Raw genomic sequence first — 16,906 nt, forward strand, 5'->3', positions numbered from 1 at the left:
CTTGTCTCCCCTCCTCTCTCCCATCTTCCCTCTCCCATTTCCCTCTTCTCTATTTCTCTTTGCCTTCCAACTACTATTTTAAAACAGCACCAACATATACAGTGGAGTCATACAGACATTGAGCCCCAGTGATAATCTTTGTGGCAAAAAGAAAAAGTTTGGGTTCGGTAGAAGACCATTTGTGTGGGGTCCTATGCTTGTACCCTAACATAACATTATAAATTGCCATATAGGTCTAATTTCAGTATCAGTATCAACCCTTAAAGGAAATGGTTTCCTGGCATGGAGCTCAGAAGGACATTTCCTGTGTGGAGGCCTAGAAAGGGAGGCTGTGAGCAACACGCCTTGTAGGCAGCATCCTTAACTAGGACTTGAGGACAGACATGCAGTTGACTTTACAAAGGGTTATTTGTTGTAATGACTCTTCAGAACAGGCTAGTGGCTCTTTGACTCTCAGCCTCAGTGACTCACAGTGGAGCTAATGCCCCAGAAAGCTCTAGTTTGGGGACTTTAAGAGGAAAGGTCCAGGCCCCATTCCAACAGAATTGATTCCTCTCCTTTTCAGGGATTTTTTGAGCCAAGCCCAAACTCTGGTGCAGAAGATGACAACTGACAATGTGAGTCTAATTTGTGGTTATTTGGGACAGGAGTTTTCTCGCCCACCAAAGTTTTCTCCAAATGGAATGGTCTGCTGTGAGAAGCAGTGAGCCCCCGTCACTAGAGGCATTCAAGCTTTGGAAGGGCATGCCCTATGGCAGGCCTTCTAGAGGAGGTTTATTGTTGGTCAAAGTGACCTTGAAAGTCCCTGCATCCTGTAAATAGACCTCCAAAATGTCATTCAATCTGAGATTTGATCCTATGATAGCACAAATGGACAAAGTCTTCAGGGGTTGAATGGATTATCTAGATCTTGGGAGGTTTCATTCATTTAGTGGAAAACATTTACTTTTCACCCCCTGCATAGAGAATAGATCTCAATGACCACTGGAAGGTCATCACGGTGCTGATTGGAAATAGAGATATCTGTGAATTCTGCATGAATCAGGTAATAGATGAAGTGCTCCTAGCTTTGACTTTGGAGGTTCTCTTAAGAGAACAAGAACCAACTGTCGAGGTGGCCACCTCCCCCTGTGTGTGCAAGCATGTCCCAAGCCAATTCAAAAACATGCACCTGTGTGTGTGCAGGCTCTTCTTAACCCCAAACCCTCAGGTGGTGGCAGATTTATAGTTTGTCTACTCCCACCCACTCACCCCCCATGGGATGGCTGGCTGGCTCTGTCTCTCTCTCTCTCTCATCACCGGAGCCTTACCACTCTGGACTGACTTTTGCAGACGGACACAGAAAGGGAGAGATAGCTGCAGCACTGAAGCCTCCCTTGTCGCCGTAGTATTACCAGGTATTTGTACCTGGACCAGGCACTTTGCAAGACAGGTTCGCCCCCAGGTGAACTAACTCACTGGCATACCATTTCCCTCTCTTAAAATCCTGATAGTTCAGACAGAAGACTAGACTCCAAGCAGTCTGAGGGGCTCTCCACTTCTGGCTACTGAAATAAAGCTTTGGCTGAAGGTTCCAGGCTGCTGGTTGGCGCTTCTTGGACCACAGCCTGGAGTGGACCACTCATCTCAGATTCTGACGTGATGAGCTGGCCCCAGCTGGGGTCTGAGGGGTCAGAGTCAGAAGCACGGGACAGGGACGGGGGTGGAAGGGAGAACAGAAACCGCCCCATCCATCATCCATCATCTCCCCTAACCAGTTCTGCTTCTCCTGCCCCTGCCCAGCAAGAGTACACCGCAGAAAAGTTCCTGGAACATGTCCGCAGCGGCTTGGACTACCTGCAAGCACAGGTGGGTGGGAGTACCTCCCAGCTGGACACAGCGCCTGCCTGGAGTGGGAGTGGGGAAGGCAGGCTGGGGAGAGGATGCTGGAGACACTACTCTGCTGAAGGAGGGAGCTGAGGGCACGGGGTCCTTCCCCAGATGTGGGGCTGACCCTCTAGGAAACCTTGTTCCATTTGGAATCAGCCCCAAAGGCTTTCAGGCTTTAAGAAAATAACACAGACAGGGGAGATGGTGTTCTGTCAGACATTGTCATGGCTGTGGCTCCAGAGATCCCAGGTTCGGTCCTGCAGGGCAAGCTCTGGAAGGCCTGCCCTGTCCACCCCATGCCCACCACTCTGTTGGCCACCAGAGAGGCCTCGTAGAGGAGGAGGAGGACAGGCCGCAGTGGGGTGAGTGAGAGTGAGGACTGGACACTATGGCAGGGGATAGTGCGTTTATCGCGTTACACGGGTATATTCTTATACTCGAGCAAGCAGGCAGAAAAGAGGAAGTATTGTCAGACCAATCATTTTAAAGGTCAGTATCATGAAGTGGGAACACCCTTTCACCTGCATTAAATGGAAACTTAACTATAATCTGTGTAGCAGTTTCAGTGAACAGCTCCTGCCCTTGAGCCAGGTGTAGAATGCTGTCTGAGGAGAGGGAGGAAGAGCAGGAAGGCTTTTCGGGGTGAACTCCTACCGGTCTCAGAGAGATGATGGGGTGTCAACCCTGCCCAGCCTGTCATATCCCCACACAGTCCCCAGCACGGCACCATATACCAGAATTTGAGCAGAGCTCTGGTGTCTGTCCATCTCTCCCTCTCCCTCCGTCCCTCCCTCCCCCCTCCTTCCTTCTCTCTCATGAAAATAATCAAATCCTTTAAAAAATAAATAAGTGGGGGAGAATGTGTGTCATGTCACCCCTTCTCCCTTCACTTCCTGCGTAAAGCCCCTGGTGGTGGCAGTTTGACGACCTTCATGCTAGATCCTGCACTTCGAGTTGAATGGTGTGTGTGCGGCCAGCTTCCTCCTCTGACTGTGAGACAGATTAGAGCACCACCCTGCCATCGCACGCTGAGCACCGCCCCAAAACCCCTGAACACCCGCTTTGGTTCTGGCCCAGCAGGTGCTCACTCCCCATTTCCTCTGACCAAGGGAGAAGTTCCAGGATCCAGCAGCACAGGAGGGAGCACCCTGACTCCCAGGCCTATGTGGCTTCTACAGGCCACACAGGCGGGAAGTGAACCTGGGTTGTGGCCTGGTAAACAAGGCTCCAAACTGTGCAAATTTAAAGAGAAGGGACTCAGCTTCCAAAATCATGTTTGAATGGAGCCCGACTCTTTCTACCAGGGATGCATGATCTCCACACACACACACTCCACCTCCCAGTCTCCACTGGCTTCAGCCCAGGAGACTTCAATTTTTATGTATAAAAAAGAAACACTGACAAAACCATAGGATAAGAGAGGTATAACTCCACACAGTTCCCACCACCAGAGCTCCTTATTCCCTCCCCTCCCCTGATAGCTTTCCTATTCTTTAACCCTCTAGGAGTATGCAGCCCAGGAGACTTTAGGGCTTTCAGGCTACAGCCCTTCTCACCCCTTCAGATATGTCCCCAGGAAACCCTGATTTCTCTTCCTAGAGAAGCCCTATGTCCCTGGCTCAGCACACCCTTGCCTTTAGGTGCCCAGAGCCCTCATCAACCTCGTGGACTTCATGAACCCTGATATCATGCGGCAGGTGTTCCTGGAGAACCCAATGTGCCCGACACAACAGGCCAGGTAGGCAGGGTCTTCACCCCTAGATGACGCCCACAGTCATGACATGGGGGTCCAATGACCTGATCTGTGCCTGCATGCAAGTCTGCCAGGAGGCTTGTGCCAAGAACTCCACTTCCCAGGAGGTCAAAGGCTAAGGCCCCCTAACATCAGAGTGCTGACAAGCATCTCTCTCATATGGGAGGAGGGGACAGAGGTTGAAGTTGGAGCTGGTCCAAAGGCTGGCCATTGAGAGACAGGTCACCCTGCCTGGGAGAGACACAGCCTTTAGCGACATGATCAGACCGTAACAGAAAGTTGGGACATGGCTCCCCCAATTCAGTGACCTGCTAGGGGGTGAGGAAGTGAATTGAGAGAGAGAGAGAACTTTGTATTGGGAGTGTTTTGTCCCTTTAGGTGGGGGCCTGTTGATTCATCCCTTATATGTACATTTATTCATGTAGACACACTGTGCCATGCACCCTAGGGAGACTTAATGTTCAGTGTGTTTCATGGGTGTGAGATCATTCATCACAAAAGGGGCCACAGTGGACAGCATGCACTAGCCAAGAAGGTGTCAAGAGCCTGCAGCAGTAGGGCTGGGGAGATGGCTTCATGTTAGAGTATAGGACTTCCGTGCATGAGCTCCCCAGCACCACCATATGCCAAAGCTGAGTGGAGCTCTGATGTCTGTCTGACACACACAGTATATCTCAAAACCTAGTCAGATCATCAGAACAGATCATCTGAGTAGTATACTTGCTCTGCCACACATGTGATTCGGGATGGAGACCATCCCCCACCACCTGGGAGGAAGCCTTGGTGTGTGGTAACTTTCCTATCTGTCTGCCTCCTTCTGTCTGAAAAAGGCAACCCAGACTAGTGAAGCCTTGGTCATAACAAAAAGAAAAACTAAGCAAAAACAACTAGATAAGTTTCCTCTCTCTCTCTCTCTCTCTCTCAACAATAGTCTGGGAAATGGCACAGTGGGTCTAGAGCTGAACTTCCATGTAAGCTACTGACTTGATCCACAAGCATCACATGTTCTGGAATGATGCTCTGGTATGCGTGAGCACATGCTAGCTCTCTCGCTGTATGTGTGTCTCTCTCTCTGTCTCTCTCTGTCTCTCTGTCTCTCTCACACACACACATACACACTCACGCACACACACACACACACACACACACTAAGTGAATATTTTTAAATTGACAGAGCTATGGCACGTGTGTGACTGGGCCATGGCTGTGAGACACAACCCACCCATGATCTCCACCCATCTCTGCCCTGCTCCCCACAGGAGCAGAGCCAGTCCCTGGCCACAACTTCTGCGCTGGTACCTCCCACCTCCCCCATTTTTTTCAGCACTTTGTGTAACTGTGTTCTGACTCCAAAGAGGAACTCCCTCAGTTTAATCGCATTGGAGACTCTGACACGCAGCTACCAGGTAATACAAAGAGTCAGTCACCATTTGGTATGTGCCCCACCCCACAGTCTAACAAACCAGCCCAGAGTCCTCCAAGAGGGACATACAGGGGAAATTGTTATTTTGAGTCTGAGGTGTGATGTACCCAGGACTCTCCTCCTCCTCACCTGCCTGGGGTACTGCAGGCACCTAGCTTGAGGTCATCTCTAAGGAGTCCAGGTGCTGCCTCTGGTACCTTTGCCCCATGCTTGGTCTGAAGTACAATCCCATCTTGACCGCCCTAGACTGATGACCTTACCAATGTATCCAGGAACCTCCCCTCTCCAAAACCCTAACCCACTAGAGAAAGATTATAAACAGGCCATGTCCAGTGGAGGAGCAATAACAGAAGCCAGAACCCCTTCCTTGTGCATCCCAAAAATAATTTTGGTCCATATTTCCAGAGGGGGAAATGTTAGGGAAAGATGATCAGAGGGCTCTGAACACTCTGTTCCAAGTCTTAGAACATTTGTGACCAGGGACCTTTATTTTTATACCATCACTGAGAAGGAAGAGATTCTGGAGAGCACCTGAGCAAATCAGACACTTTTTGTCTTACCTGAGAAGGAAGAGGGAAAAGAAAGGACACCGGAAAATTGTAATAGATGTGGCTTAGAAAGGAAGTGAAGGTAGGGCTATAGAAGTGAATAAAAATGAGCAAAAGAAATTTATGTACATACATATTTTTTTAGATTTTATTTATTTATTTATGAGAAACATAGGAGGAGAGAGAAAGAACCAGGCATCACCCTGGTATATGTGCTTCTGGGGATTGAACTCAGGACCTCATGCTTGAGAGTCCAGTGCTTTATCCACTGCGCCACCTCCCAGACCACATACATGTTTTTTCAGCCCATATCTATGACCTTGGAAGAACTACGGCAGTTACCACTGAAGAGGGTTGGGGGCACAGAACTTTGGTGGTGGGATAATATGGAATTATACCCTTATTATCTTACAATCTTGTAAATCACTATTAAGTCACTAGTAAAAAAATAATAATTAAAATTTAAAAAAGAACAGTAGGCCTGGGCATTCTGTGTTTGGAAAACCTTAGCTGGGGCAGGGCTCAACAAACTCCTCCCCAGTGCATAGTGGGACTGCCTGTCCGGCTCTTTGAAACTTGCAGTCCACTCCAAACAAAAACAAAAGCAGATGATCCAACTTGTTTCCAGTTCTCAGGCAAGAGATTTCCAAGGGAGGGCTCTTAGGAGTGCTTTGTGTTCTCAGGGAGGGAGGCTGATTCAATCATGGCTCTACCTGCCCTGAGAGACGGAGGGGGTGCCAACCTTGAGCACACATGCTGGGCACACAGTTTGCCTATGGCCTGTGCCAATGGCTCCCTGCCTGTGTCCCCAGAGTGGTCTGCGGGAGCTGGTGTACTCTGGCCGCTATGACACTCGGGATGACTTCACAGTGGTACTGCAGCCCTTCTTCCAAAACCTTATACTTCCTGTTGGACAGGTAAGCTCCTCAGGTCAGGAAAGTCAGTTAGCAGGGCCCAGCACTTCCATGAGCGGGTGAGTAAAATGGAAAAGACATAAGCAAATTTCCTTTTCCTCTAAGTCCGTGCTGCATTTTCAGAGGCATCCAGAGTGATGTCCTCACTCCTGCAGCTGCCTCTGCTTTATTTATAAAGATCAGCCACAAGATCATCACAGCTGCCTCCTGTGTTGCCTCTGCCCCCTAGAACACAAACTTGGCTGTGGGCAAATAAGCGACAGAGAGGCGAGATGTGAGGTGACCCACACAGGATGGTGGGGTCAGTCTTTGCAATGAAGGACCCTCAGTTTCCACTTGTCCTGCAGAGCACGGTTTCTGCCTGGCCCTACCATGTGTGTGGGTGGTTCCTCAGGGTGGCTCCTTGGGGTGCCCTTCCCCCCATCCCAGCCCTTCCCCTCACTATAAAGAAGCTGGAAAGACAAACTCTTGAGTATCACAAATGAGCAGAGACAGAAGTTAGATGGCAGGTTGAGTTGACATCCACCATGCCCAGACCTGGCCCCCATCTCCACACTGAGGACCACCAGGGTCAGCTGGCCAAGGATTGAAGAGTGGCTTTTCTCAGCTGAATGACCAAGAATGATTATAGTTGTTATTATCAAGTAAGGACCAGAAAAGTGCTTGGAGCTTGGGGCCACCCAAGGCAACTGCTCTGTGAGTTTGCTCTGATCTCCTGTTGAGTAAGAAGAACTGGCCTTATAAGAAAGAGCCCACGGCTCAGAGCATCACCCTGGGGGAGAAGAGCATTGGGTGGTCACATGCACCAGCAGTGGCTCCTTCTCGCCTTCTGAACCAACAGGATCATGGGTCTGTTTCTCTCCTTCAGGATGGGCGGCCAGATATCTCCTACTTTGCTGCAGACTGCCTTCTCCCAAGTCAGAGATTCCACTCACAGCTTGCGAGAGCCTTGTGGGACAATATGGTAAAATTAAGTGAGGTGTCCCTGCTTCTCTGGGGTTCTAGTCTAGAGCAAACCACCAGGGTGGGGCTTGCCCCTGGCCCTCTATGTAGGCCAGTAATAGAGTAGTAGTAATTAGCACATCTGTAGAAGTTTCTAGAATAGAAAATAGGGAGTCCATATCAAACCAAGCTCAACTATACCAGCTTCTTTGCTGAGGACTGTGGTGGGAGACAGAACCTTTTCCCTGTTTGCTATGTACTTGCCAGCAACTGCGCTCAGCAGACTGAGCTATACTCTCTCACTTGTGTCCCTCTGAGAGAGACAGAAGATGCGTCTCACTACAAGATGCTTTTAGGAAATGTTTGCTTCAATATCAACTGCTGGATCTGTGTCTCTGTTTTCCCCAACCAGGTGAATCCCCTGGAAAAGAAAGCACACTTCCTGAACCTGGGGAAAGAAGTGGCCCTCCCTTGTCCTAATCAGGTAATAAGTGGGGACCTGTTTTGAGCCCCTGCAGAAAGTTGGTGCTCACCCCTCACCCATTTCTCTCCAGTCTGGCTTTCTTCTTGCCCCTTGTCTGGGAGCCCGTGGCCCTTGGATGCTGAAGAAAGGTGGATAAGAACGGAGAGAAGAGTAGAGTTCATGCAAGTTTTTATTTTGGTAGAAGCATCAGAGCATGTTGAAGATAGTCCAGCAGAGAGAGAGCAGGGAATTTCTGGTAGGAAGAGTGTCAGCGAGGAGAATAGTAAAAGGATGAGTCCAGAGACTGGGGGAAGGTGGCAGGGGGCAAGAGACAAGGAAGGATGACTTGGGGTAAGCTGGACTCTGGAGCTGCTTTGAGGCAAGAAAATGTAAATGGCTGTGAGATTGGATCTAGACTGCCGGGTGGGGGGAGCTCATGTTCCCATGCTTTCAGCTTCCTTTTCCAGACCTCCTCGTGGTTTTTTTTTTGTACCCCAATATAGTTGAGGCTAGAGAGCCCTCTGATGCTATAAAAGTTGAAGAGCCTGATCCAGTCAGTGATATTGGGTTTCCCTCCTGGGCTCAGGAATGAGCCTGCACCTCCCTTCCATCTGTCGGGGTTCTGAGAGTGAACACCCTTTCCCAGACCCATGTTCTTTGCTTCTGCCTTCCCTGCTTAGTCAGAGACCCAAGTTCATCTTATTGCCCTACCAGAAGACCAAAATCAATGGGAGGACGGGGTATGGAGGGGAATGCTGATGGCATAGGACTCCAGCACTGGGCCAGAGAAGACAGCCTGTGCATCATGGTGCTTCTAGGCCACGAAGGCAGGTCCTGACTGGGGCAAGATCCAAAGTGGCTCCAACAGACCAGGTCTAGATCTTCACTGCTGGATCCCGAGGGGGGAGGGGAGGGAGCGCAGGGGCAGGACAGTAAGGGGAGGAACTAAGCAGCCTGGGTAGTGGGGGCATTGGGGAACTCAGAGCAATGACTATCCACCCTACCAAATGGAGGTGATTTGATACCTTTTTTTTTTTGCCTCCTGGGTTATTGCTGGGGCTCAGTGCCTGCACCATGAATCCACTGTTCCTGGAGGACATCCCCCCCCCCACCTTTGTTGCCCTTGTTGTTGTAGCCTTGTTGTGGTTATTATTGTTGTTGATGATGTCGTTCATTGTTGGATAGAACAGAGAGAAAATGGAGAGAGGAGGGGAAGACAGAGAGGGGGAGAGAAAGGTAGACACCTGCAAACGTGCTTCACCACCTGTGAAGGACTCCTCTGCAGGTGGGGAGCCAGGGGCTCAAACAAGGATCCTTACACTGGTCCTTGCGCTTTGCGCCACTTCCGCTTAACCTGCTGTGCTACCGCCTGACCCCCGGTGATTTGATATCTTACAGTCCACATCACCATACTGAGCATCAGTCTGCAGTCTGCCAACTCACCTTCTATCAGCTAATGAGAATAATGGCAGCTCAGTCCAGGGAGCTAATCCTAATCTTCCCTCACTGTCAAACCCTGAAACTTTAATCCAAAATGGAGATACATGAAAATCACAACTAAATGTGTGTCTTCCCTTGTGATCCTTGTGATCCTTTGCACATCCCTATTTCTGTCCACGCATTGTAGATTTTGCATTGAAGCAGACACCCCATCTGAAAGGATCCTGATAAGTGACTCTCTTGTCCACCTCCTTTTCTTCTTTCATTTTTTAACATTTCTTTTTTGGGGGATTAATGGTTTACAGTTGACAGTAAAATACAGTAGTTTCTACATGTGTAACATTTCTGTGTTCCACATAATAATTCAACCCCCATTAGAACCCTGCCATCCTGTTCCAGGACCTGACCCTCCCCTCAACCCTACCCCAGAGTCTTTCACTTTGGTGCAATACACCAACTCCAGTCCAAGTTCTGCTTGGTGCTTTCCCTTCTGTTCTTATTTTTCAACTTTTGTCTGTAAGTGAGATCATCCCATACTCATCCTTCTCTTCTGTCTTATCTCACACGATTCGTTCAAGCTCCATCCAAGATGCGGTACAGAAAGTGAAGTCACCATTTTTAATAGCTGAGTAGTATTCCACTGTGTATGTAGACCACAACTTTCTCAGCCACCTGCTTCCAGGTTTTGGCTATTAAAAATATACACAAATCTTTTTAGATGGATGTGTTTGGTTCCTTAGGTTCCTTAGGTTTGGTAAATTCCCAGGAAAGGAATTGCAGGGTCATAAGGTAGGTCCGCTTCTGAGAGTAGGCAACCTTCTGAGAGTTCTCCAGACTGCTCTCCACAGGGGTTGGATCAATTGACATTCCCACAGTGCAGGAGGGTTCCTCTGACCCCACAACCTCTCCAACATTTGTTGATGCTGCCTTTTCTGGTGTATGACATTCTCACAGGAGTGAAGTGGTATCTCATTGTTACCTTTATTTGCATTTCCCTGACCATCAATGACTTGGAGTATTTTTTCATATGTTTGTTGGCCTTTTGGATCTCTTCTATGGAGAATATTCTGTTCCTATCCTCTCCCCATTTTTTGGATGGGGTCATTTGTTTACTTAGTGCTGAGTTTGGTGAGCTCTTTATATATATTTGGTTATTAGCCTCTTGTCTGATGTAGGACATGTAAAGATCTCTCATTCTATGAGGGGTCTCTTTGTTTGGGTGGTGGTTTCTTTTGCTGTGCAGAAGATTTTTAATTTGGTGTAGTCCCATTGGTTTATTTTTGTTTTAGTCTTCTTTGTAATTGGATTTGTATCGTTGAAGATGCCTTTAAAATTTAGATGGGAAAGAGTTCTGCCAATATTTTCCTCTAAGTATTTGATAGTTTCTGGTCTAACATCTGAGTCCTTGATCCATTTGGAATTTACTTTTGTGTTTGGTGAAATATAGTGATTCAGTTTCATTTTTCTGCATGATTAAACCCAATTTTTTCAACACCATTTGTTGAAGAGACACTTCTTTCCCCATTTAACACTCTGGGCACCCTTTTCAAAGATTAGATGTCCATAGATGTGAGGGCTTACTTCTGAGCTCTCAATTCTGTTCCACTGGTCAGTGCATCTATTTATATTCTAGTACCAAACAGTTTTTATTGCAGTGGCCCTACAGTTTGACATCTGGGAATGTGATGCCTCCAGTTCTGTTCTTTCTTCTCAAGATAGTTATGGCAATTTTAGGACTTTATGATTCCAGATAAGTATTTGTGGCTTTTGTTCTATTCTCCAAAAAACTTGTTTGGGATCTTGATATCAAAGATTGAAGATATTTTAACACCTTTCTTGTAGATTTTTAGAGTGTTCTGATAGATGGCTTATTTATGGTGGTCTGACTATTTATAGGAGACCTTTCAGAACTTCTTTCAGGGCAGGCTCGGTGATAGTTTGTGAAGTCAAGGTAGAAAATCATGAACTGGGGCTGGGTGGTGGCACACCTGGTTGAGCACATGTGTTATAATGCCCAAGGACCCAGGGTCAAGCCCCGGTCCCCATTTGCAGGGGGGAAGTTTCATGGGTGGTGAAGCAGGGCTGCAGGTGTCTCTGTCCCTCTCTCTGTACTTCCCCCTTCCCCTCAATTTCTGGATGTCTCTATTCAATAAATAAATAAATATAATAAACTATTTTTAAAAAGGAAAAAAAGTAAAATCATGAACCAGCAGGGAGTGAACAAAACAGCAGGGAACTGGGTAGAAATGGTGGGGGGCAGTCCAGGTAGGACATTATAACCTCCCTCCTAAAACCATCCCCTTTCTTTTCTGAGTCTTCTCCTTGGTCTCCTCAATTATTGGTGGCAGGCCTGTCTCCTAAACTCTGCACAGTATTGTAGCTTTGCTTCCTTGGAATGGGAACCTGCACTCCCCCCTCCCATAAAAGCTCTGAGAACCCCTGACCACATCTCTGTTGCTTCTCTGCTTATGTTCTCATTGCTCCTGTCCTAACCTCACTCTCCCTTGCATGCATGTCTCCTTGACCTCTGATCCCTTTGGCTCAGTCTTCCCCTTCTGGCTTGTTCCACCTACCTTGGATCATATTACCAAACAGACCCCACTTGGACTCTCAGGTGTCTCCTAGAACCTCTGGTTCTTCCCACATTTGAATTCCCTACAGTCCTCAGATGCTAAGCCCACAGAAGGCTCCCATGAAGAAGGAGTCTTGTCTTGGAGGACCAGACATGCCCAGATTCCCCAGCCATTCCCCAGATGTCACTGTGCTTACTGGTTAGCAAATTCTTTCATGTTCCAGTACCTTTCTGACTTCTCTGCCTAACCAGGTTGAAAGACTTTGCGTCCTGTCTTTGTTCTAGCATCCAGAGCTGCTCTCTGAACACATGGGATGCTCTGTCAACATGGATATTATTTACAGAACACTCCAACATTGCCTCCAGTAATAGTGAATGTCCAGGAGATGCCAAGCCGTATTCACCAGAGACAACCCTGTTTAGCCATGGCTCAAGGCCAGCACCATTATCTCTGTCTTGAGCTATTGCAGACAGCAAGATGGGCACTTCTTGCCCTTGACCCTGAGGATCCCACAGCTTAAGGCTTATACAGGAACAGAAGGACTACTTTGCCTTGGGTGCCACCCAGGCTCAATCCTGGTCCCCACTCACTGAAGGAAGCTTTGTTGCTGTGGTTTCTTTCTTTTCTTTCTACTTCACTGCCTACTGCCTTTGTCTGAAAAGGACCAAAAGGAGAAGGGAGACTTATGTGGGCTCAGGGAACCATGTGTATATTCCCCTGTTGGGCCCTCTCTTTTTCTTCCTCTGACTTGTTGATATGACCCCAGTGTGAGGAGTGGAAGCAGGAGGCTAGAAGGTCTGTACTTACTCCTTGCCCTCTCCCTGGAACTTCAGAGTGCTTTCCAACTCTTCTTGTCTGTCAGTTGGTGCCCTCAAGGGTTACAAACTCTGTATGTAAGACCTCGGCAAAAGCAGAATTGTTGAGTAGAATGCTAATAGGTAGGAGATGAAACAAGGCTAGAGTTAGGAGTGCAGAGCCCCCCCCCCCCTTTTTTCCCCTGAAAGCATTAAGTTTCTCTTCCTCTTCCACACAGGTGAGGCCTAGATTACAGCAAAATGGAACGTATCTTGTGTGTGTTCACCCTCTGAGCAGTTCTGTTTGACCCTTAGAACTGACCTCCAACTGAAAGCCTCTTCTCTGACATTTTCTGTTTCTTTATTTATTTATTGGGGGATTAATGTTTTACAGCTGATAGTAAATACAATAGTTTGTAGGTGCGTACCACTTCTCAGTTTTCCACATAACAATACACTAGGTCCTCTGTCATCTTTTTTTTAAATTTCTTCATTGGGGGATTAATGTTTTACAGTCTACAGTAAATACAATAGTTTGTACGTGCATAACATTTCTCAGTTTTCCACATAACAATACAACCTCCACTAGGTCCTTTGCCACCCTGTTCCAGGACCTGAACTCTCTCCCCTACTCACCCTAGAGTCTTTTACTTTGGAGCAATACACCAACTCCAGTCCAAATTCTGCTTAGTGATTTCTCTTCTGATCTTGTTTTTCAATTTCTACCTGTGAGTGAGATCATCTTATAGTCATCCTTCTGTTTCTGATTTATTTCACTTAACATGATTTCTTTAAGCTCCATCCAAGTTGGGCTAAAAATGCTGAAGTCACCATTTTTATTAGCTGGGTAGTATTCCATTGTGTATATAGACCACAACTTGCTCAGCCACTCATCTGTTGTTGGACACCTGATTTGCTTCCAGGTTTTGGCTGTTACAAATTGTGCTGCTATGAACATAGGTACATTCTCCGATACTCTGACTCTTTCCTCCTGGTTCCACCCAGTCCCCACCGTGTTCAGACCTGGCTGAGCATAGCTTCTCAAAGTATTGACACCCTGGGGTCAAGTTTGCTATTTCCTCCTCTCAGCCTCATTGCCTTATTCTTATGCTTACACTTTCTAATTCCTCTGCTTCTTCCTCCTCTCTTCTCTGGTGAACCAGAGAATTCGGCAGCTGAATAAACTGGAATACTTGGCCAGACTTATGTGGAAATGTGTAACCATTGAATGGGATAATGATAAGCATATTTCAAAGGAGAAAAAAAGAAATATGAAAATATTTTTCATATTGTTAACAATATGAAAGAGAGGGGAATTTTTCTTTTAATGAATATGTTTTCAAGAAGCTGCAAAAGAAAAATATATATATACCATTTTGAGTATTACCAATGATATTTTATTTTCTGAGAAAGGAGAAGGCACAGAACATGTCTGGAGCCCTTTTTAGACCTTTATTGTGGATTCCTCACCGTGCTGTTAGGGAAAACCCTCAGGGACTGAATAAAATAATGATGTTCAGTTCTTTCTGCTTAGAAGCAGAAGTCACAGCAAATTTATCTGTAGGTCCAAATCTTTCCTAGGCTCTCTTCCGTACTGTCAGAGACCTCTCCCTGTGGTTACTTTTCTCTTACAGAATGTTCCCTTCCTGAGAACCATCAAGAACAGCAACTACACATACCCTGGCAAATCAGTTGAGAAGGTGAGCATTGACATAATACATCTGACTCGCTCAAGAACACATCATGTCCCTGCTCTGCCTGTGGCTCAGGTTGCAGTGCAGGTTTCAGAGTGTCCACTTCAGCAGAAATGTTACCCACCTCCCCCACATACTGGGAACTGGAGCATGAAAAAAATAAAAATATATAAGGTGGCTGGGCGGTAACCAGAGGGTTAATTAAGTGGACATGGCACAAAGCAGATCCCCACCTGCAGGGTGTGGGATGCTTCATGAGCGGTGAAGCAGGTGCTTGTCTCTGTCTTCCCCTCCTCTCTGGATTTCTCTCTGTCCTATCCAATAACAACAACAACAGCAGCAACAAAATGGGAAAAAATGGGCCTCCAGGAGCAGTGGATTTATAGTGCAGGCACTGAGCCCCAGCACTAACCCTGGAGACATAAATAAATAAATAAATAAATAAATAAATAAATAAATGAATAAATGAATGAATGGCTTTTGAGCCGCAATATTCCAGGACTGTCCTGACATGTTCTCAGGGGCTTGCTTGATGCCAGCCATAGATGAAAGGAGGTGCCTGTGGACTAGGCAGTTCCGGATTTCAGGAAAGGATACTCATTCCTTGACACCACATAAAAAATGTGGGGTCCTGGGCACACCTCTCCCCTAGTCTTACCGATTAATCTCTGCATTTAGCGTGCTCCATAGGCTATTCTGTTATTCTTGCATGGGCTGCAGAACACAATTCTCCCATGAGAAAGAACAGGCTCAGTGACCAGCCTTCATGTGTTTATCATCTCACGGTGCTCCCAGGTTCACTTGTTTTCTAAGATATTTCTGGAGGGTTCAGAACCATGAAATGTTCTTCTTACCCTCATTTTCCATGGACATTTGTCACTGGCATTATAGAACCTTTTAAAGACTACTCTTTTATTTCATATGAAAGGAAGTTTTGCACGAGAGCAGAGAAGGCACAGCAGCTCTCCAAGGCACATGTGGCACCAGGCCTAGAACAGGAAGACTCAGACATTCAAGCCCCTGCTCTTCCCGCTGAGTTTCTGCCTCAGCTGTAAGTTCTCAATTTCAGCAGAACTTCCATTCAGAAGGAAGAACCCATGGTGTGATAAACTGAACACACCTTGGATAAAAGAAAAGACCTTGGAGGGGGGTTGGGTGGTAGCACAGCGTGTTAAGCGCACATGGCCGCAAAGCGCAAGGAAGGATCCCGGTTCCTCACCTGCAGGGGAGTCACTTCACAGGTGGTGAAGCAGGTCTGCAGGTGTCTGTCTTTCTCTCCCCCTCTCTGTCTTCCCCTCCTCTCTCCATTTCTCTCTGTCCTATCCAACAACAACATCAACAATAACAACAATAACTTCAACAACAATAAAACAAGGGCAATAAAAGGGAAAATAAATAATAATTTTTTTTTTTAAAAAAGGCCTTGGATTGAACAGACATAACATGGAAAAAGTCCCTGTTACATAAAGGGTAATTTATTAAGGCCTAGCATGCCAGCATTTGACTCAGCAGGAGAGAGAAGCTCCCAAAGACTCCAGGAGTCCTGTGCCCTGCCAGTGCTCCCCTGAGCAGCTACACTGGGCACTGGGTGTATCCCACAGGCCTTCCTGGGGCATCCAGATGCTTGAGACTCAAGGGGAGACTCTCTCCCCTGATAACCGCCCCCCCCACATGCTGGTTCTAGTTGGTTAACATTGTGGCTCTGCTGTGCTGTCCTGTTCCCTTCCCCGCCCCCTGGACACATGGTCTGTATTCTGGTGACCAGGAACTTAGAGTACAGGATTCAGGTTTATGGACAGTGACCCAAGAAGTTGGTGACTCAAGTTAAATAGAAAAACACAGATGGTCATAAAAGAAAGGTAGGAACTTGGACATTATCGGCATTTGCAGGTTATTTCTCCTAATATATATGAACTGACTGTCTCAATGTGGCTCTTGCTTTGTCATCACTGTCTGTTAGCTCCGTTCTAACTCAGATCCCAAAGCCAATCAGCCGCTCCATGTCATGTTCCTTTGGAAGACCACCTACAGCATGGCCTCCCCTCCTCCCTTGCATTGGTGTGACTGCTGGCCCCATTTAAGGGCACAGATAAGTTGGGAAGGGACACACTGAGTGTGAGCACGCTTGCTGTCCAGGGATTAAAACGCACATTTTTCTCCTCTCTGCTCCCCCTGACCGTCCCCCTCACCCCCCATTCCATCTCTACCTTCTGGACCTTACCCTGGTGAGAGCCCCAGCAGCGATGAAGCTTAGCCTCCATCCCGAATTCCTGAGCTAGTTCTTCTTGGCCATAGCTAACCTTCCTGCTCATTGAGTGTGGGCTGTTGTCTCTTTCCTCCTGTTGATTTAGAACTGGGGTATCAAATTCAAATGCAAAGAAGTGAAGCCTTCCAAATCTGTTCCCACTTCAGGTGAGTGAAAACATCATCACCCCTCTTCCATTTGATAGACTTTTAATTATTTCATTCTATGCATTACTTTTTATGAGAGTG

The 16,906-nt window shown here is 47.1% G+C and overlaps 1 protein-coding gene across 5 annotated transcripts in view; it reads left to right on the forward strand.

Moving 5' to 3' along the window:
- The window catches only part of LOC132537450 (phospholipase B1, membrane-associated-like), a 100,042-nt gene extending 83,217 nt beyond the window's left edge, over positions 1 to 16,825 (forward strand). For 2 of the 5 annotated variants that reach the window (XM_060186794.1, XM_060186795.1), the window contains 11 exons: positions 566 to 617; positions 965 to 1,045; positions 1,783 to 1,848; positions 3,510 to 3,607; positions 4,947 to 5,028; positions 6,406 to 6,510; positions 7,376 to 7,471; positions 7,862 to 7,933; positions 14,354 to 14,419; positions 15,346 to 15,464; positions 16,765 to 16,825. In XM_060186794.1, the coding sequence (XP_060042777.1) occupies positions 566 to 617; positions 965 to 1,045; positions 1,783 to 1,848; positions 3,510 to 3,607; positions 4,947 to 5,028; positions 6,406 to 6,510; positions 7,376 to 7,471; positions 7,862 to 7,933; positions 14,354 to 14,419; positions 15,346 to 15,464; positions 16,765 to 16,798 (871 nt within the window). In that variant the 3' untranslated portion in view covers positions 16,799 to 16,825. Of the gene's footprint in view, positions 1 to 565; positions 618 to 964; positions 1,046 to 1,782; positions 1,849 to 3,509; positions 3,612 to 4,946; positions 5,029 to 6,405; positions 6,511 to 7,375; positions 7,472 to 7,861; positions 7,934 to 14,353; positions 14,420 to 15,345; positions 15,465 to 16,764 lie in introns of those variants that run through there. The other 3 variants (XR_009548881.1, XM_060186797.1, XM_060186796.1) reach the window with 2 other exon arrangements.
- The last annotated feature ends 81 nt before the right edge of the window (positions 16,826 to 16,906 follow it).

Source organism: Erinaceus europaeus, chromosome 3 (assembly GCF_950295315.1).
Source record: "Erinaceus europaeus chromosome 3, mEriEur2.1, whole genome shotgun sequence".
In the NCBI taxonomy this organism is placed as follows: Eukaryota; Metazoa; Chordata; class Mammalia; order Eulipotyphla; family Erinaceidae; genus Erinaceus; species Erinaceus europaeus.